General features: G+C 44.9%; 2 protein-coding genes across 3 annotated transcripts; one reads left to right on the top strand and one right to left on the bottom strand.

The window, feature by feature from the left end:
- The first annotated feature begins 449 nt into the window (after nt 1–449).
- On the top strand, nt 450–3,548 carry fignl1 (fidgetin-like 1). Of its 2 annotated transcripts, none has more exons than XM_084470885.1 (2): nt 450–595; nt 1,312–3,548. In XM_084470885.1, exon 2 carries the CDS (start codon nt 1,329–1,331, stop codon nt 3,216–3,218), a length of 1,890 nt encoding a protein of 629 aa, XP_084327011.1. In that variant the 5' UTR covers nt 450–595; nt 1,312–1,328; the 3' UTR covers nt 3,219–3,548. The 2 variants fall into 2 exon arrangements, with proteins under 2 accessions (XP_084327011.1, XP_084327010.1); XM_084470884.1 differs by lacking the exon at nt 450–595 and adding an exon at nt 623–669.
- Nucleotides 3,549–6,463: 2,915 nt separating this feature from the next.
- On the bottom strand, nt 6,464–23,523 carry ikzf1 (IKAROS family zinc finger 1 (Ikaros); the record flags this gene model as incomplete). Its single annotated transcript, XM_084470883.1, is given in 10 exon segments — nt 6,464–8,134; nt 8,644–8,775; nt 9,314–9,439; nt 10,715–10,882; nt 12,906–13,163; nt 17,661–17,777; nt 18,002–18,055; nt 23,231–23,419; nt 23,422–23,469; nt 23,472–23,523. Coding segments are annotated over 10 exon segments (1,944 nt in total). The 3' UTR covers nt 6,464–7,334.

Raw genomic sequence — 23,523 nt, 5'->3', positions numbered from 1 at the left:
TATTTTCACGTGTCATATTTTTTTTATAATTACTTATATCTATTTTGGCATCATAAAATATACTTAATATCCCAGTATGCAATTCGGTTAACATAGTTACTGTACATCTGCAATATTGCCACTAGATGGCATTGTAGACTTTTTTAATCTAAGGTTTGCTGTGAACGAAGCAAAAATAATTGTTTAAATAATGTTTAAGTAATTCTATCATGTTTTCAAAGTTACATAAGAATTAAAAAAATCGTAAATGTTTTTTTTTTTTTACATTAAGGCGTACACGTATAAATAAAATCACAAATTAAAACCACACACGAGGTCAACCCGGACTATGAAACCGAGCACACCGGCATGACACTGTTGACACCGTTCCAATTATTTTACCTTTCCCTTCTGTTTTTCCTCGTCTTATGTTTGCATCTAAATGGCCGTTTTACTCTTATGTAGAAACATTTAATAAAACTTATTTCCTCAACCAAGTGTATATAATAGTGCAGTCCGTAATTCTTGAACTCGAATATAAAATGCTTTATGGCCGTATTGTAACCAACTAATTGGAACGCAGCCCTCGCTTCGTGGATCAGCAGCTGGCGGGAAGGTTGGTTGTTGTGTGGGCAGTGGGCACTAGTTGTTTTGGGCATGTATATTTAACGGAGGTTATCGCAAATACTAGTAAGTGGAGTTCATAGATTCCTGCACATTTGGATACGTTGTTTGGCACTGTTGTCAAGTTGTCTAGATTGGTCTATAACCGATAATATTTCGATTCTTTCTATTGTTAGTTTTATTGAAGTACTACTGTACATCGTGACGTCACATCGCAATTACCGCCTTCACTTTGGAAGCATAAGATCGTTCAATGTTAACCTAATTGGGTTCACAATGAGTTTTTTGTTCGTTGTTTAGTAGTTATTTGTGAAATGATTTATCGTTAGGGGGACATTGTTCTGCTTCAAACTGCCACACGGTTGGTAAAGTTATGTTATATTTACGTTGATTTAGGATTTGACAATGCTGCAACTCTCATGAGTCCTCTCAATATGGCAGAGTATTGCCAACATAACATCCCATGCATGATGCATTCTGATCTAGCGATATAAAGCTAAAGGCTAAGCTATAAGCATCATTACTAAGTCCAATCATGCCTAGCTTAAAACAACGGTGATCCCAGTGCACAAAATGCCCAGTCTCTCCAATGCTATGGTTTTAGAAATTGAAATGGGGGTTGGAGCGTTGGTCACTGGTTAACTCGTCAGTCCTGCTGCTCCTTGGGTCATGTATTTTTAATGAATGTGGTCCTTTCTCCTTGAGCAGGCTGGAGCAGACCAGGCATGAGTGGCGCACACCTGGACGAGTGGCAGCAGAGGTCCTTTGACATTTCATCCGGCACCTGCACACCTGAACAGAAGGCAGACGCCTACCGGGCACACATCCTCTCCATTCAGTATGCATGGGCAAGCTCCCAGATCTCCCAAGCCGGCGCGGACAGCCTGCTCAGGACCTACTCGGAGCGCTACGCCGCCGTGCTGGACTCCGATGACCCGCACTCAGGGTTGAATAACTATGCAGAGAGCGCACTGCACCTGGCCCGCAGTCAGCGCAACCACAGTGACAAATGGGAGTCGTCCCTGACCTCCGAGAGTGTGCAGGAGCTGCCCTGCGTGCAGAGGATCATTCAGGCAGGGACGAAGGGGGGAGGCGGCGGTGGCTCCCTGGTGGAGCCAGCAGATGTTAACATCTCTGTTGGACAAGAAGAAGGCAGAGGCAGCATCGCTCCATTATTCAAATCCACGGGAGCTGAAGTGTACAAAAAAACAGAGGGTAGCAACACTGCAGGGAAAGCACTGGGTGGTGCTGCAGAGAGGGGGAATGACTTTGAGGGGGGTTCCACCAGCGCCAATGCGTTCGGCCGCCTGGGGAACCCGGGCCTCGCCGGTGCCACGCACAACCAGCCGTCCGCCTGCTTCCCTCCCACCAACGCTGTGAAGCGGAAGAATTTCTACAACCAAACCGGAGAGACCTCCAGGGACGCGGGTGTCAAGGGAACGCACAGAGGCCAGAGCAGCTCGGAGACACGAGCAGCAGCAGGCAATTTCCGATCAGCTCGGGAGCAGTTCATCGTCGAACAACAGAAGAAGAACTCCCATCAGCCCCAGAGAGGCCCCGCCCCCGGCTTGGCGGCGGCCATGAAGAAATCGCTCGGCGCCAACAGGCCTCGTGGGGCAGGCTCTAAGTTTGTGTCTCCTCTACCAAGATCAGAGGATGAGGAGGGCGGGGCCAGCCTTGATGCCAATCAAGAGCCTCCAATCGTGGACGAGCGGCTGAAGAACTTTGAGCCCAAGATAATTGAGCTGATCATGAGCGAGATCATGGACCATGGGCCTCCCGTCGCCTGGGACGACATCGCCGGCCTGGAGTTTGCCAAGGCCACCATAAAGGAGATTGTGGTCTGGCCCATGTTGCGCCCAGACATTTTCACGGGCCTTCGTGGTCCACCTAAAGGCATCCTCCTGTTCGGGCCCCCAGGCACCGGCAAGACCCTCATCGGGAAGTGCATCGCCTGCCAGTCGGGGGCCACCTTCTTCAGCATCAGCGCCTCGTCGCTCACCTCCAAGTGGGTGGGCGACGGCGAGAAGATGGTGCGCGCCCTGTTCGCCATCGCCCGCTGCCACCAGCCGGCGGTCATCTTCATCGACGAGATCGACTCGCTGCTGTCCCAGCGCACGGACGGAGAGCACGACTCGTCACGCCGCATCAAGACGGAGTTCCTGGTGCAGCTGGACGGGGCGTCAACCGCGGCCGAGGACCGTATCCTGGTGGTGGGCGCCACCAACCGGCCCCATGAGATCGACGAGGCGGCCCGCCGGCGCCTGTCCAAGCGGCTGTACATCCCCTTGCCCGAGGCCGCCGCCCGGCGTCAGATCATCGCCAGCCTCATGGCCCGCGAGAAGAACCAGCTGGGCGCGGAGGAGCTGGAGGGAGTGGTGGTGGCGGCGGAGGGGTTCTCCGGGGCGGACATGACGCAACTGTGCCGCGAGGCGGCGCTGGGACCGATCCGTAGCATCCAGCTCAGCGACATCGCCACCATCAGCCCCGACCAGGTACGGCCCATCCTCTACCACGACTTCCAGGATGCGCTGAGGGCCGTGCGGCCCAGCGTCTCTCCCAAAGACCTGGAGCTGTATGAGGAGTGGAACCGGATCTTTGGATGTGGCCGTTGAGAGCGTCTGGATCTTTATGAATGTTTATTCTATTTGTTCTGGGTTTGTTACTCAGTGGTTGTACATTGTTGGGCTGACATGAGGAAAATGTTGTTTTGATACAGTAATTTGAATATCTATTTTTTTATGTTTTGAATTAATATTCGGGTCACTGTTTTCTTAATTGTTGTTTCTCAGATTTGCATTTCCTTGTGTGAGGGAGCTTGTGAGGTGAAAACCTGCATTTTACCCATTTGTTATCTGGTGGCAACCAGGAGGTCTGACTCGCTTTCCTGGATGTTAATAACCACTTTCTTCATTTATTAGCATATGACCTCCACATCACCTCCTCTGTTTACTCTCACAAACAAAGCTGTGATGATTTACTTGTTTTTCCTGAAAGTTGTGTCTTTAAATAAACGTAATAAAGAGGAATGGTTTGGATTACTTTAAAGATTGATCATTCAGATTCTTAATTCTGGTGGGAAAAACCCTTTCTGTTTATATACTATACATAGTATATAGTTATTAGGTGCCATGGCTTGTATTTGTTGCTAATATAACATGATTCTGGGGGCGATTTCTGCTGACTCAAGGCTGTGAAGTTTTTCCATGGGCTTCTCGTGCTCCTGCAGTGAGCAGTGTTCCTGATGCTGCATGAGCTAATCATGGGTGTGGAAGTTAGGCAACTGAGCGGCTCCTGGGTTGCGTGATAATGAAACAGCCAGTTGTTGCGTTGCCTGTGTGTGTGGCCAATAGAGACAGACCACAACAGTTAAATCCCAATAAAATGCCAACATTTTTTTTTATTATTATTACCTGAGGCCATAGGTGCAGTTGAATTGATAGGACTGTATCAGTCTGAAATAACAAGGTCAGTGTCTCGTTGCTCTCTATTACTCTTCTCATCAGAATCTCTGTTATATTCATATGGTTTTACTCTTTAATTCACTTTACCCACAAAGAACAGTAACTATTACAGACTGCGCTCAGATTAAATAAAACAATTGAAAAATACATTTATTTCTTATCTTTTTGTCAAGTATCTCATCAATATTTCAGCGACATACTGCTTGCCAAAGTATTGTAACTTTGTTTAATTTGCCAGCAATGGAAGGAGTCATGTCTCCATGGGGCCCTGTGGGGGCTCCTCAGAACTCCAGGGGCCCTGTGTGCTGGATCGGGCCACAAACAGGATAGCATTACTGTCATCAGATTATGGAGGCAATAGACGTTTCCCAATGTCCCCTATGCTTGTATCTTCATTTCCTGTGTGTTTGCTTGTTAATGTGATTACAGGCTGTATGATTGCAAGCACCCAAAGTCTTAATTATAGCTTGCGTGTTACTGATTAAACCTGTCTTGCCAAACATTTTAAGTTCAGATCCAATCTTACACAGCAAGTCACCATTGCTATCAGGAGTAAGGGGAGAGTCTTGCTGATCTTGTAATATGCATATCGTTGAGCTATCGGTGTACCTTAACATTTTAAGGTTTAAAAGGCCCTACACCTTGACTTGTGACATTGTTTAACCCATGCTAATTACTGTGATGATCTTATTTTATGATGCTCATCCAAATCCGTAACTTCCATCTCCTGGCCTTCTATGGCTTTCATTTTAGTTTTATTTTGGCTCCTTCCTCTTCCCTATTTGAACTTTTGACTGACTTCTTGGTTAATGTATATGGATTGCGATTAATAATAAGCCACAGGCTACTTCCTAACCCTAGATTTTGCGTGTTCCCGCAAAGGGGTAGGATGTCCCAATACTTAGGGGAGCAAGGGGAATTGCTGTTTGTCCCTTAAAATCAACCCTTGAACGCTAGCCAGCTCGGGAGCTGACTTGCAGCTAAGGGCACTCAGAGCAAGTGTTCTTGTTAAGGGGAGAGAAATGGGACTGGGCCTTAGTCTGCATGCAAAATAAGGATACTTTATTTTTGTGTTTAGTAGGCCTCTTTAACAGTTTACATTTTGAATAATGGGTATTTTCATTATGCATGCATGCTTACAATATTGAATGTCGGTTGAACATAATACACATGTCATCGTGTACAACGACGTCCTTTTAACAGCGTGTTCAGCATGAAGAAAAGGCCTCCTTCTCAGCCATGTACACTTGGAGCCTTGGCGCAGTCATCCCTCTGGATCCCCATTACAGAGCAAGTGCAATCATATAATAGAGCTCTGATTCTTAAAACGGCCAGTCGACTATTTCAGATAACTATTTCAGTCGACTGGCTGAAAAAAAAATAAAGGAAGTGAGATTTGGGATTCTGGCTAGGAGTTGGTCGGCCAGATTATCCCTCTCATGCAAATACCCTCCCTACCCCGTTAGGTCCCAACGAAGCGTGGGGAACTCAACTCTGGCCGCAGCTGCTTCCCCTTTCTGACGAATCTCGCAGCAGCCATCTGGACGCAGCTGTGACGGAGCTGAGGAGCTCCATGGTGCTCCCACCCGCACTGCAAGCCCCCCAGACTCACTGGATTCCTGTAGGCCTACATTATCATCGTTAATGATAATCGATCATGGGATGTTTTGGTGGGCGATACTAATTCAACGTAAATATGCCGTAGCCTTGGCTGAATCAAACTTTGTTGTGCCACGTCTCGCATGATAAACGCTGTGGCGTTTCAAACACAACAATGTATTCTCATAATTACACCTTATTTCACGATTGATATAAAGTAAAAATTAAAAAGCTTAATTACCAATAGGCCTACAATAGATGGTATTCCAATGCTCCCGTGCAAAATGGCCATCGTGATGGGACGTCGTGATGAACCAGTCTGGAAAAGCAGTTCCGTCCACGGCCGTCGTAGGCCTACATTACCTTCAGAGAGGACACGCATATATATAGTCTATAATTTATAGAGTGTAAATACTAATTATAGTAAAACGCACTAATGCAGTACATAATGCAGTTACTTCCATAGCGGAGGGGCCCGGGGGACTAACATGTGCTGTTTATTTACATTGCAAATTGCAAACAGCAAAACTGAGAAGACGATACATAGTTTATGTGTAAATATTGAAAATGTATACTGTACGTACAAAAGTTAATTTTAATCTTTATGTAATTTAGTAGGAGAATGATAATAATGAAACTGAAAAAGAAAATAAACACACTGTCTATAAGTCACTTATGTAAAATACAATTTTATTTATATTTCGCAAGCATGAAATTACCTTTTATCACTACTGTTTATTGACAAATAGACACATGTCACTCAGCAGACACAACACGGAAACCAGGTGACCTTTGAACTTAGGGAGGAAAGGATTCCAGCAGCAGTCAGTTTTTAAGCTTCATGTCATGTTATACAGTCGGACAGGAATTATGCAGTCAATATAACTATTCTAGAAGAACTAAATAAACGCAAATAAATACAAAAACATACTGTGACCTAAACAACAAGAAAGGCAATAAAACCAAGATGTTTAATACAAAAAAAAAGTATAATATGTGTATATTGAATACAGTAAGGGGTAGTACGCAGAGGTCATTTTTTTAAATATCCTTTCAATATAAAATGAATTATTTATTCGGATCCCTATGCATCATCATATTTTTATATTTTATGATATTTTATATTTATATAAAAAGATCAATAGGAAGACATGATACAGCTGCCATGAATAGATAAACAACCTCACACCTAAATACAGCACAATGATGCCAAATAGCAATGTTGAACTTTAACAGGCTATAATAACAGCACATTGACACACACATTTTCCATGGCACTGAAACTCAATATAAAAAAAGCATTACTCTGTTCAATTTGCATTTTTGGTATTCTACAAACATGCATTTTCGGTATAAAAACTATAACAGTGTATTTTACAATGACGTCTTTAAATAACTTTGTGTGTGTGTGTGTGTGTGTGTGTGTATGTGTGTGTGTTTGAATGCATGAGTGAGTATGCACGCAACAGAGAGCAAGGGTGTGTGTGTGTATTTGTGTGTGTGTGTGTGTGTGTGTGTGTGTGTGTGTGTGTGTGTGTGTGTGTGTGTGTGTGTGTGTGTGTGTGTGTGTGTGTGTGTGTGTGAATATCGGTCAAGCGTTCCTTATATGTACATGAAACATTTCGTCTGCTTGGCGGACGGCCCCCCCCCCCCACGGACCGAGGGCCCTCAGTAGCGGTGCTCCCCTCGGGTCATATGGGAGGAGAACTCATAGCGGTCCTGGCTGCGGTGGCCGCACAGGTTGCACTCGAAGGGGTCCCTGAAGCCGTGGCAGCCCATGTGGATGGTGTACATGACGTGGTCCAGGAAGAGCACGCGGCAGTGCTGGCAGCGGTACGCCCTCACCTGCTCCCCGTCGCCCGACACCACCTTGAAGCCCTCCGAGGCCAGCTCCATGCTGGCCCGGATGGCCTCCGCCAGCTGCCTCTGCTGCTCCTCCTTCACCAGGGGCAGCACGCCGTTGCGCAGACCCCCCGACCCCATGTGGTTGGCCAGGTAGATGAGCCCCGGCCCCGCCCCCGCGCCGCCCCCGGCTCCGCCTCCTCCGCCGCCGCCGCTGTGGGCGGTGGAGCGCTGCTCCTCGTTGTTGCTCTCCGAGTCGGTGGAGTCCTGGCCGCTGGGGCTGCCCGAGCCGTCCTTCTCGCTGGACGACTTGGACTTGGAGAGCAGCAGCAGGTTCTCGGCGGCGCTGTCTTTGGACGACAGGCCGTTGCCCGCGTGGCCGCCGCCGCCGCCGCCATCGGGCTGCGGCGGCTGGGGGAGCTTGCCATGCAGCGAGGCGTACATGGAGGTCAGCGCCACGTCGCCGACCCCCCCGGAGGAGGAGGCCGGGGAGGTCTGCACCAGCGGCCGCAGCGACTCCGCCCCCAGGTAGCTGATGGCGCTGTTGATGGCCTGGTCCATGACGTGGGGCTGGATCATCTCCACAGCCCCGCCCTCGAAGGACAGCTCCGACAGACGCTTCTCACCTGAGGGGGGGGGGGAGCAGAGGGAAGGGGTTAGGAGGGTGGGGCCACAGTGCTAGACAGAGTTCACACTTATTCCTGAGGCTTTGGAGATGGCTATCTTTCTAGGGTGTTACACGTGTTGAGGTAGTAACTGAAATGTTGTTATAGTTAAAAGCATTGAAGACTTCTAAAGCCTCGTGTCCAATTGTGTCCAATTCAAACTTGGTAACACAGCAACTAGTGTAATCATCATAGTGCTTTTGTTTTTTAGAATTCCTTTTTTTACATGCAATACGTGAAATTATTAATGGCACAATGGTTATTAGGAATTATTTATATAGACTACAGAGTACGTAGCATGCATTCCACAAAGTGAGCAAATGGCAAATTGTAATGCTCTTCTAAAAATGCAAAATATTTTAAACATTATTTCATAGCTCGACCAGCTAAATGTTAAATTAAGCAGGTTTTCTTTTGTAAAAATGCACAGATTTAGTTTGTATACAAAAAAAGCAGACTCCAGCCCTTACCCATAAACCTTTGAGGCATAGTGCTCTTACGTTTAGCTACATTATTAGCTAGTCTGTCTAGCACCAGAGCTCTCTCAGATCCGGTTTGGCTTAAGTCTTCCCTCTGCTCATTCTGGTTGCTTTCTTCCTTTACTACTGGAAAGCAAAACAGAAAATATGATTTTTAGAGTTTTTAGAGGCAAAAAGTGTATTACATCTGACCCTTTTCAAAAATAATAAATCAGTCCCTCAGAGCACAATGATTCAGACATATGAAGCATTTGGCTCATTTCTACTGTAGATGGAAATGTTTACTGACTTTAGACTGTCTTTAGACTCAAAATATGTTGCTAAAAGGGATAGGTTTCAATTGTTGTACCTCAAAGCAATATCTATTCATATATTTATACATTTAGCAGCCTCTCTTTTCATGAACAAAATGCAGGCCGCTACTGGGGTGACCTTTCAATTAAACAATAAATAAGAGGGAAAGAGAAGTCCTTTTACTCGAATTCGGTCTGACCTGCTAAATTGTCACTTAACAGTCTCAACAGTCGTTGCGACACTATGGATGTGGTGACCTGCATAGTGAGAGCATGTGCTCAGGGGGCGAAGTAGGTCGCCTGTGGCTGGCTTAGTGGTGGTGGGCTGAGGGAGGCCTGGAAGGGGAGGGCAGGGAGGGGACACGGACCTGTGTAGATGCTGTTCTGGAGGCCCATGCACTGCAAGTAGTGATGACATCGCTCCTTGTGCTCCTCAAGAGAGCTGCGCTGCTTGTAGCTCCGCCCACAGTACGCACACTTGTGGGGCTTTCCGACTACGGCGTTAAAACAAGGACAAAAGCAACCAAACGTTGCTCTATCAGTAAACACAGGAATGGCATCTTTGGTAAACCAGGAAAGCTTATTTTTGTGCAATGTTAAACTTTTGTGTTTTTTGATAATACGCCCAGTGCCTGTGCAGTGGTAATTATACACGGGGACTCAGGGATAACATTAAGAAATGAAATATGTAACTGGGGGGATCTCGCTTCAATAAGATTGTGGCTGTGTGTCATCTGGTTCAAGATGGGTGAGAACAAACACAGATGCCACATTTAAACAATGATACTTCCCTTTTTTTTACACTGGGGCAAAATAAGGAAATCTCACTGAAGCCGTATGTGGTTGTAGAGTTTTCAAATTGCAATGTTATTTTATATTATTATTTTTATTTAATTATGAGTGTGTGTGTGTGTATGTGTTTGTGTATCTGTGAACTGTTGGCATGTGTGTTTGTGTTTACGTGTGTGTGTACATGTGTGTATATATTTGTGTGTGGCTGTGTGTTTTTGTATGTGTTTGTTGTGTGTGTGTGTGTGTGTGTGTGTGTGTGCGTGTATGTATTTGTGTATATTTGTGTGTTTATCTGCGTGTATATATATTTGTGTGTGTGTGTGTGTGTGTGTGTGTGTGTGTGTGTGTGGGGGGGGGGATCTATGTGTGGGGATCTATGTGTGTGTTTGTGTGTGTGTGTGTGTCAGTAATTAGAGATCGACCGATATGGATTTTTTAGTGCCGATACTGATACTGTTTTTTTTCCATCAGCCTTAGCTGATAACTGATACGCCGATACCGTTTTTTTTGAGCCGATATTTGGAGCCGATACTGCGTTTGCTCCCTCAATTTACATCATAAAATTACACAATGATGATAACACATGTTACAAGTCCTTGTAAAAATTAAAAAAAGGAACATTTATTGAACTGTCTGTTCAATATTTATTTTTTAATTAAAGATCTGCGGAAAAAATTGGCAGATGCCGATAAAACACGCAAATATCGGCTGATATATCGGTCGATCACTAGTCAGTATGCTTGTGTTTATATGTGCCTGTGTGTGTGTGTGTGTGTGTATCTGTGCTTCTGTGTGTGTGTGTGTGTGTGTGTGTGTGTGTATGTGTGTATGCGTGTGTTTATATGTGCTTCTGTGTGTGTATCTTTGCTTCTGTGTGTGTGTGTGTGTGTGTGTGTGTGTGTGTGTATCTGTGCTTCTGTGTGTGTGTGTGTATGTGTGTGTGTGTGTGTGTGTGTGTGTGTGTGTGTGTGCCTCACCAGAGTGGGTGCGGAGGTGTCCGGTGAGGGCGTCCCGCCGGCGGCAGGCGTAGTTACACAGGTGACACTTGAAGGGCTTCTCCCCCGAGTGCAGCTTGATGTGACGCAGCAGGTTGCCTTTCTGGGTGAACGACGCACCGCACTGGTTACACTGGAACGGACGCTCTCCTGGGGGCAGCACACACACACACACACACACACACACACAAGACACACACTTAAAGGGCTTGTACATAAATAACATGAAATAATCGCCTCCATTTTGTAAGTGTAGGAGCATGGGACACAAAGTCACCTAGTACAGTTCAGTACTAAAACTCTTTTGAGTCCTCTCAATATGGCGGATTTAGCCAACAAAAAATCCCAAGATGCATTCTGATGCACAAGCCTAAATAGTTATTTGTAGAACTGCTTATTGTACATTTAAAGATAAGTAAATATCATACACATGCTATCAGCAGTCATCAATTGTTCTGAATGGTACATTTGAAATCAATAATCTAGTTATTGATGAGGGTTAAGAAATGCGATTTTATCTACGACAGAAAACTGAAACTGTAATGGCATGGCTTGAGGCTGCAATGGGATCGATGTACATATGTGTTTAACTAAAGTGTTTTTTTCTGATTTATTTTTCAGAATATGATATCCTCGGGAGAATCCACCATCCACTCAGTAAAGGTGCGATAAAGATGCAATAATCGTAGTGTCGACACCATAAGTAAGATCTTCCGATTTAAGATCCTAGACAGAACTATCTTTTAAAGTTGAACTCTTGCGAGGCCAAGGAGGTCAAGAAGTCTCATCAATCAACTTGAATACAGAAGGATGGTTCAAGATCAAGTCACACAAAAACAAACAGACAGCACTGTCTGGAAGGGGTTTCACATACTCCATCCCCCCACATATCACCACCAGCACCACCACCACCACCCAGCCTGATCAGCCCCCCACCACCGCCCCCCCACCACAGCACAGCCCCTGCTTTGCCCCGCTGAGTTCCCGCACTCTGATCGAACAACAGCCGTCTCTCAGACTAGGCCTGCCACTACCGTGACGCACCATTGCCTGGGTCAATTTGATCTGAAAATCTCATTTTTTTCCCGCTCTTCTTCATCGCTAAAATAAGAACGCCACATCACAATGCAAATTCTGCCTCATTTGAATAAAGCGAAAAAGGAAACACTTTGTGTTGAGAGCCAGTCTTCCTGATCAGCGCGTTTGGAATAAACCAATATCCAGCCACCGCCGTGTTGTGGCATTCTGTGAGGACGTTTTAATACGCCTCCCCCCCCTCCACCCAGCCCCGCCGCATAAAATAAGAGTCACCAGTGAAGCAGCAAAAATCTATAGAAAAAAGGGAACTCATTAAAAATGCATTTCAGGAGCAAAGAACCCACCGGAGAGTATTTTCTATTTAAAATGGAGACACTTCATTATATCTTTTATTGTAAGTTCCTCTGCATTTGCATATGTCGAGTGTTCCTTTCTTCTATTTTGGGTTTCATTAGTTTTTAAAAGCTTGGCAGTTAAGTGCCTTTTTGAAAATGGTTCCTCGCCACTGGTTTTGGTTTATTACGATGGGATATGAATTTTGAATTTAAAAAACTTTTAAAGTCATATCATTTTCTCCTCCCGGAGAGATTCCATTTAAATGTGGCAGACGATTGACAAAACGTTTCTTGCATTTAAATAATCTGTCAACCCCATAAAATACTATTGGTTGCCATTAAGGAGTTCTCAAATGATTTAGATAAAGACTAAAACTAACAGGGGCTAATGATAATGTCAGAGTCTATTACCCACTCTTAAGAGGCATCCATGTACAGATAATCACATTGATAACTAATGACGCTGCAACTCAACACCAGATGTACAGCATACTTATGGGATCTAAGTCAATCATGGGGTTGAATAGCAAGAAGGAACTGTCTATCTCAAATAGTTACCTCAGGGGGCTTGCTCACAATCTGTGTCAATCCATCCTCATTACCTTGCATGTATCCCATGATAATAATTCTGACAAGGCCAATATTCGATCATTTGAAGCCATTGTGACAGTCGCCAATGGACCTCCACATAAGGTGCGTGTGTTTTCCCCACCGAGACCCTGGCACTCCGCGGGCCAAACGGAGAGCACAGCAGCAGGTATGGGGAGGTGCGGGGGCGGGTAAGTATCACAGGTGCTTACCAGTGTGGCTGCGCTTGTGCACCATCAGCACATTGGGGCCAATGCAAACTATCCCACAGATATCACACTTGAGCTTCCCGTTGGGCAGGCGGATGCCCCCGGCCGAGGAGTAGCCCTTGGAGTCGGGGCCCGCCTGGGAGCCGTTCACCCCTGAGGCCCCGAGCACGCGCAAGTCTTCCGCACACTCCTCCTCGCCATTGATGTCACAGGCGAGCCCGTTCTCCTCGTCACTGCGCGCCTCAACTTTAATGTTACAGGCTGGAAAAGAGGGCAAGGGGAGGGGCCACGTTTTAGAATCCCAGCGTGGTTCTTTTGCATTTGACATCTTATAAAAGTACTACACACAGACAACAAGAACAAAGGCTCTCTGAGGTCGGCCCAGCCCAGGTTGCAATAACTACATAGGGTGAATTTGAAGATAAGGTGAAATGGCATGGCCTACTTTACTCATATGCTTTCTAATATGGGTTTGTGCAAACGTGACAAAACACAGATGATCTGGCGCATTGAACCGTTATTGGCTGCCAGTGCGGACGGTAACTGCATCACAAGAACCTTTCCGTTTAGGTTAAATTCTAAAAGATTTTGATTCAAGATAACTACTCATTGCATGTCAATTCGTTTTCAATAAACTGAAAATTAGATGACGATGTTACTAAAATATTAAATGTGCACCTGTCATCTTTAAATATGTACATGTATACCGGCTACGAACGACGTACATTGAGGTTTTACACATGTCAGTGAGGGAATGAAGGAACGCACTTTGTGTCTCCATCTGACACCGCGGAGTCTTTTGTAAAACAACCAACAGCGAGATAAACAGGAAACACTGAGACAGGAAACCGTGTTACTGGGGAAACCAGGGTGGAGAGAAGACCAAAGGGGTGTAATGAATTCAATTTCATCATCTCTCTCTCTCTCTCTCTCTCTCTCTCTCTCTCTCTCTCTCTCTCTCTCACTCTCTCCGTCTCCCTCTTCCTCCCTCCTCCCTCCTCCCTAGCTCTATCTACACATCTCTCAAATGCACACAAAAGTGCAGTCACGTACAAACATACATGTAGGGCCACACTTTAACACGGTTGAGAAGTCATATCACAGGGTCAAAAAAACCTATGTTGTGTATCAGACCTTGTTCTGCACACAAATGAACGACCACTGTGGATGCTTTGTTCCCAGTTGTCCGAATAGGGAAGTGTCCTGTGTGTCAAGTTGTCAGGTTTCTCTTTCCCTGCCTGCTGTTGCTGTGGCAAAACTTTGACACAACACACAATCTTGCAAGTCCCATATCTGCAGGCCTGTGGTTTTGCATGTCACAGTGGCTGCCTGATTTCCTCACATACACTCTTGTTTGTACAAGGCAAGAGGAAGAAGAGGCAAACGTGAATTATAGGAATCTATGGGGAAAAGGGGAAGCTTCAGAAACGGGGCCGGTGTAACTGAAATACCAAGAATTATGGAGAAGTGACAGAAAGGGAAGCGCAGACGAGGAATTGTAAAACAGCCTGTAACTAAACGCAAATCACTTTTGTTAGGAGGCTTGTTTTCACTGAACTGACACATGATTCACCCGAGCAAGGGAGGGATACATGGTTGTGAAAATTGGGATTCAAATGAACTGCTTAGCTTTCAAATTCACAGAGCAGTTAATAAACTGTTCTTGGAATCATTCAAAATCGCTTTTATTAACGTTAACGTTATACCGTTTGATTTATTCTTCCAAGTACTCCCTTCAATACTTTTTCGATTGAAATAATCTCACCTATAACAAATTCCTAGAGACACACGCTGTCCTTTCAGTACCTTTCCAGCTAGCTTCTTGGAAATTGTTGCTTGGAAATTGTTGCATGGAAGTTCTATGAATTTAGAGATCTATGGGCCAAATTAAACATAGCTGACCAGGTTTTTCAGTCTCTGTTACCATCATTCATTGCATAAGGAAGGCTAGTATGATAGATTCACTAAAATACTGGTGAAGGAAAACTGATGCGATCAATAATTGAAAAAATTGAAAAAGATTGCCTTAAATTTAATATATTCATATTTATGAACTAACTTCAAAATAAAATATGTCTAGTTTATAAATGTCCAACTGGAGAAGGATAGTGCTGCGACATACCAGACTGTATAGGAAAGACTAGGCCAGAAGCACATAAAGGCATAGGGAACTATGACTGCTGGGCTGCAGATTCTCAGGGATATGGGGAAGTTGAGACTAAATTGGGAATAGGAAGAAGAGCTTTTACCTCATTTCATGTGTTGGTTACACATCCTGATTTACTCATTTTTGGAGCAACACTCTTAACACAACCCAAAAGGCTAACAACAATAGAGGCGTCTCTTGATGACCTTTAAACTTAAATCCTCAAAATAGAGAGTCATAAAATAATATTAACTCACTAAAAAACACTAAATCAAAACTAGTCTAAATAAAAGAACAAATATTGATATAAAAATGAGTGAAATCTTATAAAGAAAATCCTATACAATAGGTAAAAATTGAGTTCTCAGGAAGATAGAGGGAAAGAAGGTGTTTGAGAGCTCTTGCATGTAGCGGTGTGGCATTAAAAGGAACCCACCGGAGGTTCCTGTGTGCGAGGGCTCTGCGCTGCTCTCGCTGCCTGAAAATAGCCCAGTGCGCAAGGTAGTGGAACCACACGTGTTAAACCACCAGGCCTTCGACACACTCAACCGAGCTGGCTGCTCCCTTGCTTCTCAGTCTCTTTTTTGGTTTCCTTTTCAAGTATTCTGTTTTTGGGAACTTTTTGGCTGATAAGCTAAGCGTCTCCAAAATGATCACTAGCATCTCGTATTAAGTTATTTTTAGTTGCATGCTTTTCACTAGCCAATAGAATTTGAGCGCTTTTATGCTCTGCTTGGGTCGCTCAGGAAGCTCATACACAGACAACTACGTAAGTTCGAGAAAGTTCTAGAAGGTAAATGTAATATGCCATTGCACGTAAAGATAATCCACAAAGAATGAAGAAGAAATATAATAAATATATATATTTAAAACCTTGATCTGACACCTTTTCTATTTGTCACTTTTGAAGATCCTGATTATAGAAAATCTTTACTGGGCTGAGTACAAAGTTCCCGTTTACCTTTCTGTCACAATGAAAGTGAGCAGGGATGCATCAATATGTTCATTTTGGAATGAGTAAGCATGAGTAAGCATGTGTGTGTGTGTGTGTGTGTGTGTGTGTGTGTGTGTGTGTGTGTGTGTGTGTGTGTGTGTGTGTGTGAGTGTGCATCTTTTGTGTGTGGGTGTGTCCAATTGTGCATTAGTGTGCATGTATGTGTGCATGCATGTGTGTGTTTGTGTGAGTGTGTTTTTAATTGTGCGTGTTTGTCTGTGTACGCGTGTACGTGTTTGCATGCAAGAGTGTGTGTGTGTGTGTGTCGTTTGCGCGTGTGCAAGCTTGTGTGTGTGTGTGTGTGTGTGTGTGTGTGTGTGTGTGTGTGTGTGTGTATGTATGTATGTGTGCATGCAGGCAGGTGTGTGACCTATGTGGTGGGATGCTGGCTGATCTCTCGACATGGCTCTGTGTTCCTGAACTCTTTATCTCCATGAGTGTTGAAATGTTGTCTGATGGCAGCATCTTCTTAGGAAACTCTTACACATCCTATTTCAGTTTCCTCTGACATCTTATTTTGTGACACTGTGTGTTACCTTGCATGCTGCATTTATCTCTGCCGTTACTGAAGTGGAAAAACACTGACGACTTGCTTTCTATTTCTTTAATTTCGGCTGCTGTTTTATAATCACAATGATCCTATTTATTAAACTACATTATCAAAAACACAGCTTTGGAATATCATTTTAAATATCATATTATAACACAAAAATATTAAAATATATTTCAAGAAGATTTTACATAAAAAACATGTATCCCTCTGTACTCCAACCAATCAGCTCTATTAAGTTTGTGCTGTGACACCAGCACTTACCAATGAGGATGTTTTCCCTTTAAGTAATCTGAAACACTTTCTTCATCTGAAACACTTCCTGGTTTGTCAGCCAGAAGACCATGTCCGGAGAGCTGAGATGCTACAGATGCGATTCCCCTCATCTCTGTCCTTTATGACATTGGTGCCATGATATTCCCTGGCTTAATGTTTGCATATTCAAATCAAGGCCACATTAGCTATTCCTTAAGATTCTCTTTCACATGCCATAAATATTTATTTATTTGTATATTTTTATTTGCCAGTGACCTAAATGCAACTCCATGGAGATGTGAGTTAATTTTTCTTAAGGATTTGCGGAGGTTAATAACTCTCCCACTGGATGTTACAGGAATTAAAGATATTACAGCAGTTAGGGTTTAGTGCTTTTGATATTGACATTGCCCCTAATTACCCGTTTACTCTTTCTGATATTTTATTTTTTTCAGTTTTTTTCAGTTATTAGTGTGTTTATGTTTTTGCACACTTTCAAATAGGTGATCTTAAAATTCCATTATAAAGTTAAATCAAATATTGAGTTTTGAGTTCTGTCAGTTAATTCCAGAATATAAAAATAATTATTATGTTCTATACATTTTTAATTCAATAAAAAAGTATTAATTAAAATGTGTACCTCCTATTTATTCTCCCCCCCCCCCCCCCCCCAAAAAAAAAAAGAAATACAGTTCTGCATTTTTGTAGGTGAACAAGGAGTGGGGGAAGAGTGGGGGTAGGGTTTGGGGTTCGGGCTGGGGCTGGAGTTAGGGCTAGGATCGGGGTAAAGAAAGCGAGGGAATGGCTCCATACCTTTCTCCCCCCTGTTGTTCTGGTGCTGGAGGCCCGAGCTGGCCGACAGGTCCTCAGGGACCGCCATGGGCTCGTCCGTCTCCTCAGACACGTCGTTGATGGGTGGACTGTCCCTGCCTGAGAGGAGAAGGTGGGGGGGGGGCAGGAGGGGAGGAAGTCGGGGGGAGGGGGGAGCACCACGGAAACAACCGTTACTCACCAAAGTGTTCCGTTTCAAGACAGTGGACACAATGACCGTATTTGTGTATTTGTTTTTCAGGCCGATTGCATTACTACTACAAGTACTACTACCACGACTGCTACTATATGATCCCACACTGCCCCACCCAAACCTGCCCTACCTGGCATGTGGGACATGTCCTGGGCCTCCTCTGTCTCCATTCGGTGGAGGTACTCTAGCGGGGGAGAGAGAGAGATGGAGAGAAAGAGAGAGGGATTGAGATGGCTGTGTGAGTTTTTCAATCAAGAGTGCGCGATGGAAACAGCATTAGAGAAATAACAGGGTGCAGGGGTTTGGTGGGGGTGGTGGTGGCGGAGGGGGCAAAGAGGTGAACCCTCTCTCCGTGAAGCTCCTACACCGTCACCCCCAACCAGATCACTCCTGTCAGCGCAGCCACCGCCGCCGCCGCGCACGCCCCTATTACATTACAATCACAGACACTTTCATTAGGAGTGTGACAGAGGCCCGCGCCTCGGCTCCTGGGAGGGGGCAGCCGAGCTGGGGCTGGTGGGGGGGCCCGGCTGGGGCTGGGGCCGGGGGGGAGGGGTGGAGGGGGAGGGCGTTACGGCAGGGAAAGGAGCGGGTGGGGGGGAGGCTTTCAGTCCACATTTGTTATTTATTGTTAATTTCCTGCCACATAATCATCCAAAAATGCAAACTGACTGCCGCAAAATTAAGCAGAAAATGAGGCGGCCCCCGGGGTCAGCGGCAAGGCTGAGCGTGCGGTGGCGACCGGCTGATCCGCGCTCGTGTTCGCTCTAATTTACACCGCACGCATCGCTGGGCCCAGGGCACACACGCCGCGCCGCACCGAGCTGCAATCACAGACAAAGACAGAGACAGCAAGAGGGAAAAAAAAGAGATGGAGAGTGGGTGTGAGAGAGAGAGAGAGAGAGAGAGAGAGAGAGAGAGAGAGAGTGAAAGGGTGAAAATAAATATTGCTGTAGATTGGGAACGGAGGGTGTAATGTGTGAAACTGAAGGTGGTACAAGGACAGCAGGAAGGGGGCCAGAGACAGACAGGACAAAGATGAGTACAGAGAGACAGAAGGACAGACAGATGAGTACACAGAGAATGAAAGACAGACAGATGAGAACAGAGAGACGGACACAGACGAGGGCAGAGAGACAGAAAGACAGATGGAAGTACAGAGAGACAGAAAGACAGACAAGGGCAGAGAGACCGAAAGACAGAGATAGACGAGTACAGACAGACGAGTACAGAGACAGAAAAAGAGACAAAAAGTGAACAAAAAGTGAAAGTACAGAGAGACCCAAGAAAAAAAAGAGCAGGCCAAAGGAGAGGGGTTTGTTATCTTAAAAAAGAAAAAACACACACACACACACAAGGCGAGCGTGCTCACACAGAGCCCTCACTCCGGCCAGAACCTGCATATGTGAGGAGTCACAAGTGCACGCGGCCGTATTAATTATGAATGGCCCCCGATGCCTGCAGCAGATGGGGCCCCAGCAGCCCGGGCCCTCGGCTCTGCCACTTCAAGAAAACCCCTGGCGGGGCCGTAGCCCGGTCCAAGCCACAGCAGCAGCAGCAGCAGGAGCCACGCAGGGAGACGCGGGGGTGCCCCAAAATAGCGAGACAAGCCCATGGGGGGAACCCTAGCTCTTCCTGTTTGACAGACAGATGGCTCCACACACTTGGAACAAACACTAGGGAAGCGTTGAGGGAGAGCGGGAGGGGGGGGGGGGGGGGGGGTTGCGTGGCTCTTTCGCAACGCACAACGGACCGGCGACATAAGTCATGAGGCCGCTGTCTACCACCCCACCTCCTTCCGCGGACACACGCCTGTGAAGGGGGGGGGGGGGGGGGGGTGGTGGTAGGGGTGGATAAAGGGTCAACGGTGCACATGATTCGTCAGGCCCGTGGGCCCGTGGGCCCGCCTCGCGTGCGACGGGGACGGTCCGAGGGACCCTGGCGTCTCGGGCATCTGGAGGAGTCTGGAGGTGGGGTGAGGCTGGGCGTGTGGGAGCTGCGTGATCTCTCGTCTGACTTTGGTATCGGTTTAAACGTAGGCAGATGGCAGATAAGAGAGGAAACATGGACACGTTGGCGGGGTCGGTGGGCTCCGATGCAAATATTCCTATAATCGACCGCAGGCTGTGTGTGTGTGTGTGTGTGTGTGTGTGTGTGTGTGTGTGTGTGTGTGTGCGTGGGCATGTGGAAAGAGGAAACCGTGTCGTGGAGCCCCTGATGCAATTGTTTGTTCCGACAACAGCCAGCACAATATTTGTTTTTTTTCCAAGTTCAAGTTTCCAAGTTTACATTAGTATTTCATATTATTATTTTTTTTGCCTATTCTGCACTGGTGAGATTAATAATTACATTTGAGAAAAACACATGTGTGTCCACAGATTATAACTCTTTTTCTTTTTTTTTTATTATTGACACTGCACCACACAAACACCTTTCAGAGTGTCTGGTGTTCAGTTGAAGCCGGTGGTTTCAGTAGATGGTGTCGGGGCTGCGCCTGAATATCTCTGAGGTCATGCACTGGGAGCATATAGAGAAAATAAAGGTTAGAAGCTTTCGATGTAGAACTGGAAAGGTTTTGGTCTTAGTTGAACAAGCGAGGAGAGGCAGGAAGAGGCTTGTGGGTTCAGAAAATGTGGTGTGCATGTTTTTGGTGTGTTTGTGTGTGTGTCTCTATGTGCATGCTTTTCAATGTCAGGCAGAGGTGGTAGTTGTGTGTGTGTGTGTGTGTGTGTGTGTGTGTGTGTGCGTGTGTGTGTGTGTGTGTGTGTGTGTGTGTGCAAGCATGTTTGTGTGTGTGTTGGTGGGGTAGGGGTCTGGGGTAGGGGGTGGGGAGGTCTGCTGAAAATCAGGCCAGACCTGCAGGGTGGAGATCACACACAGTCAAACGGTTGAAAAGAGACTATGGGGACCACACCAGCAAATATGGTCCCCATGCTATGAATCAGCAGCACTCCAACTTGTCAGTATGTGTGAGTGTGTGTATGTGTGTCTGTGTGTAAGTGAGCATGTATGTGTATGTGTGTGGGTTTGTGCGTGTATGTGTGTGTTTGTATGTTTCTGTGTGTAAGTGCGCGTGTGTGTGTATGTGTGTGTGTGTGTGTGTGTGTGTGTGGGTGTGTGTGTGTGTGTGTGTGTGTGTGTGTGTGTGTGTGTGTGTGTGTGTGTGTGTATGTAATTGGAAGATATAAGGAACTCTAAAACAAGGCCTTCTGTATTTCTGATAAGAACTTTTCACGTGCATTCATTTAGGGTGGTTTAGTTGTCTGTTGCTGCAATGTAGTTCATTAATAAAATGAAATAAGATTATACAATAAAAAACTATTTAGATTTTAACTTCTCTGGCAGTTTTTTAATTGTTCACAATATGTGCACAAGCTGTAAGGGACAAATAAATGCCTCTAGTAGCCAATATATTTATACGTCTTAGTGGATCATCTTCTGTATCTTCTATACAGAACATCAGAACTGACAAGAATATATGCGGCTGCTCCAAACGACTAATAATATAATGCTGAATCATTTAGGTTTATGATCTATTTCACAGCAGATTTCAGATGATTACAAAGTTGATAATACAACATATAGTAGTAGTAGTAGTAGTACAGAAAATACAACAGGAAAGTTGACCAATTCAAGCCCCAAATTACAAGTATGAAATTATTATTTTAGTATTTAAGTATTTGAAATAAAAAATATATAATAAAAATATTCCATGCCAATATGACAATGGAATAACATAATCACATTGCCATGTGATTTGATGCCCGATCACCTTTCATTCAAATATGGGGTAAATATATAGAGGTTCTCATCAGTAATGCAGGTGCTCTACAGGAATAAGTGGCAGATCAATAGAGTCGTATGTCGTAGGAGTGGGTAGGGTGACACTTGAACATTTTAAGGGGTGAAAAGATGTTTTCCTCATTTGCATGATCATTTTAATAACCGCCGGGGCCCCTCTTCCTCCCTGCTTTTCTTGCGACGAGGAAGCTGAGGTATCTGCGCACATCTTTGCGCCATTTTCCTCATTCCGATGCTGTAATCTATTGTTTTTATTGCTTTTATAGGGTAGATTTAGGGTCATTTTGTAATGAAGTGTGGAATACATAGGATTACTTATAGCCTATTTGATTTCCACATAGGCTATACATTTGATCTAATTTAAAGTTCACTGATATGCTATGAATAAAGTCAGTTATATTTAAATAAAATGACATCTAAAGGCTAAAGGCTGCACATGCATATCGATTAAAGCAAAATAAAAAATGTTATCCTATAAAAATAGACCTATAGGCCTACATTTATGACAGTACATTAAGATTATAATAACTTTATAAACATCTGAATTGCTATAATATCAAATAGGCATATGGAATAAAAAAGTGTTTTGAAAACAGACCAAAACGTTTCACGGGGTGAAGGTAAAAAAAAAAACTTTTCTTTAAACGTCTTCCTTAAAGACGTTCAGTATTGACAAGAATTGACTCATCTGACTCATGGGTATTTTCTGACCAGCTCTCGTATCGGTTGTGTAGAAAGTTCTGGAGTCTCATGTCCTTTACGGTTTCATTTGAGCTTTCGTTAGCTCCGTTGCTGTCCTTCTCTCCACTTGGATGTCAATGTTTACGGAGAAGAAGCGGGGAAATATAATCGATGATTCTCACGTTAAAGACGTTGAGAAAGATGTCAAATCATTTGTTTTGCTTGCTTTTGAGCGGGTATTTCCTCTTAATTTAAAACAGGACGTAGGCTACAAGTAGGCTAAACCACCAAACTGTTAATAGTCGTTCTACTAAGTTTATATTTGAATATGAAGTTTATAACTGTTCTTGTTTTTTTATATATATATATAGTTATTTGACTTTTCAGTCAGCACCAAAGTGCGGAAATCGTCGCAACAGGTGTCATAGCGCGATGTACTGAAAAAGTACAGAAATAGGCAGATAAACAATAACATAAACGTAAAACTCTCCCTTAAATTGATTTGATAATCCCTTGAGTAATGAAAATGTTACAGTAGTGAAAGATAAATCCCAACATTTCCAAAAGTAGGAATGGGAAATCGGGAACAATGAGTTTTCCAAAGATTTTACATTTTATGGCCCTAAATAATACAATTAGGCAAATAATTTATATCTCAACACTTATCTCAACTTGTGAATTCCGTTATACCGGCTGGCAGTTAGACGCGCCAGACAGGAATAGATGCTGGGGCGCACCTGCGCTGAAACTAAGGACAGCGTTTCCCAGGTGCTCCCTGCTCTCCACGCACAACGGCGCGGGGCGAAGACACACAACTTCATACACATATTCAAAATGTTTCCCTTTCGGCGAGAAGCAAGACGAGGGCTCACTGTACCTGCTATTCCTTGAGTTTGCAATATGAAGTTCTTCCAGCTCTCCCCGGCTCCATGTGCAGAAGTTCGCAGCGCCGCGGCAGCCCCATGGAACTCTGCCCTCGGTCCCTCCCCTCTCCACTGCACTTCCTCGTTCCAGCCCAGCATGTCTGTGTCTGTGTGTGCGACTGAGGCATTTTGCTTGCTTTTATCCAGAGGCCGAGTTTGCTGGGGGAGCCTTGGCGCTGGCACTTGGCACTTGCTTTGTATCGTGCCAATAAGAGCTGACACCCAGTAGACCATTACTGGCAGCCAT

Source organism: Micromesistius poutassou, assembly GCF_964030765.1.
Source record: "Micromesistius poutassou genome assembly, chromosome: 7".
Taxonomy (NCBI): Eukaryota; Metazoa; Chordata; class Actinopteri; order Gadiformes; family Gadidae; genus Micromesistius; species Micromesistius poutassou.
This window is presented reverse-complemented; position numbering and strand designations above follow the sequence as displayed.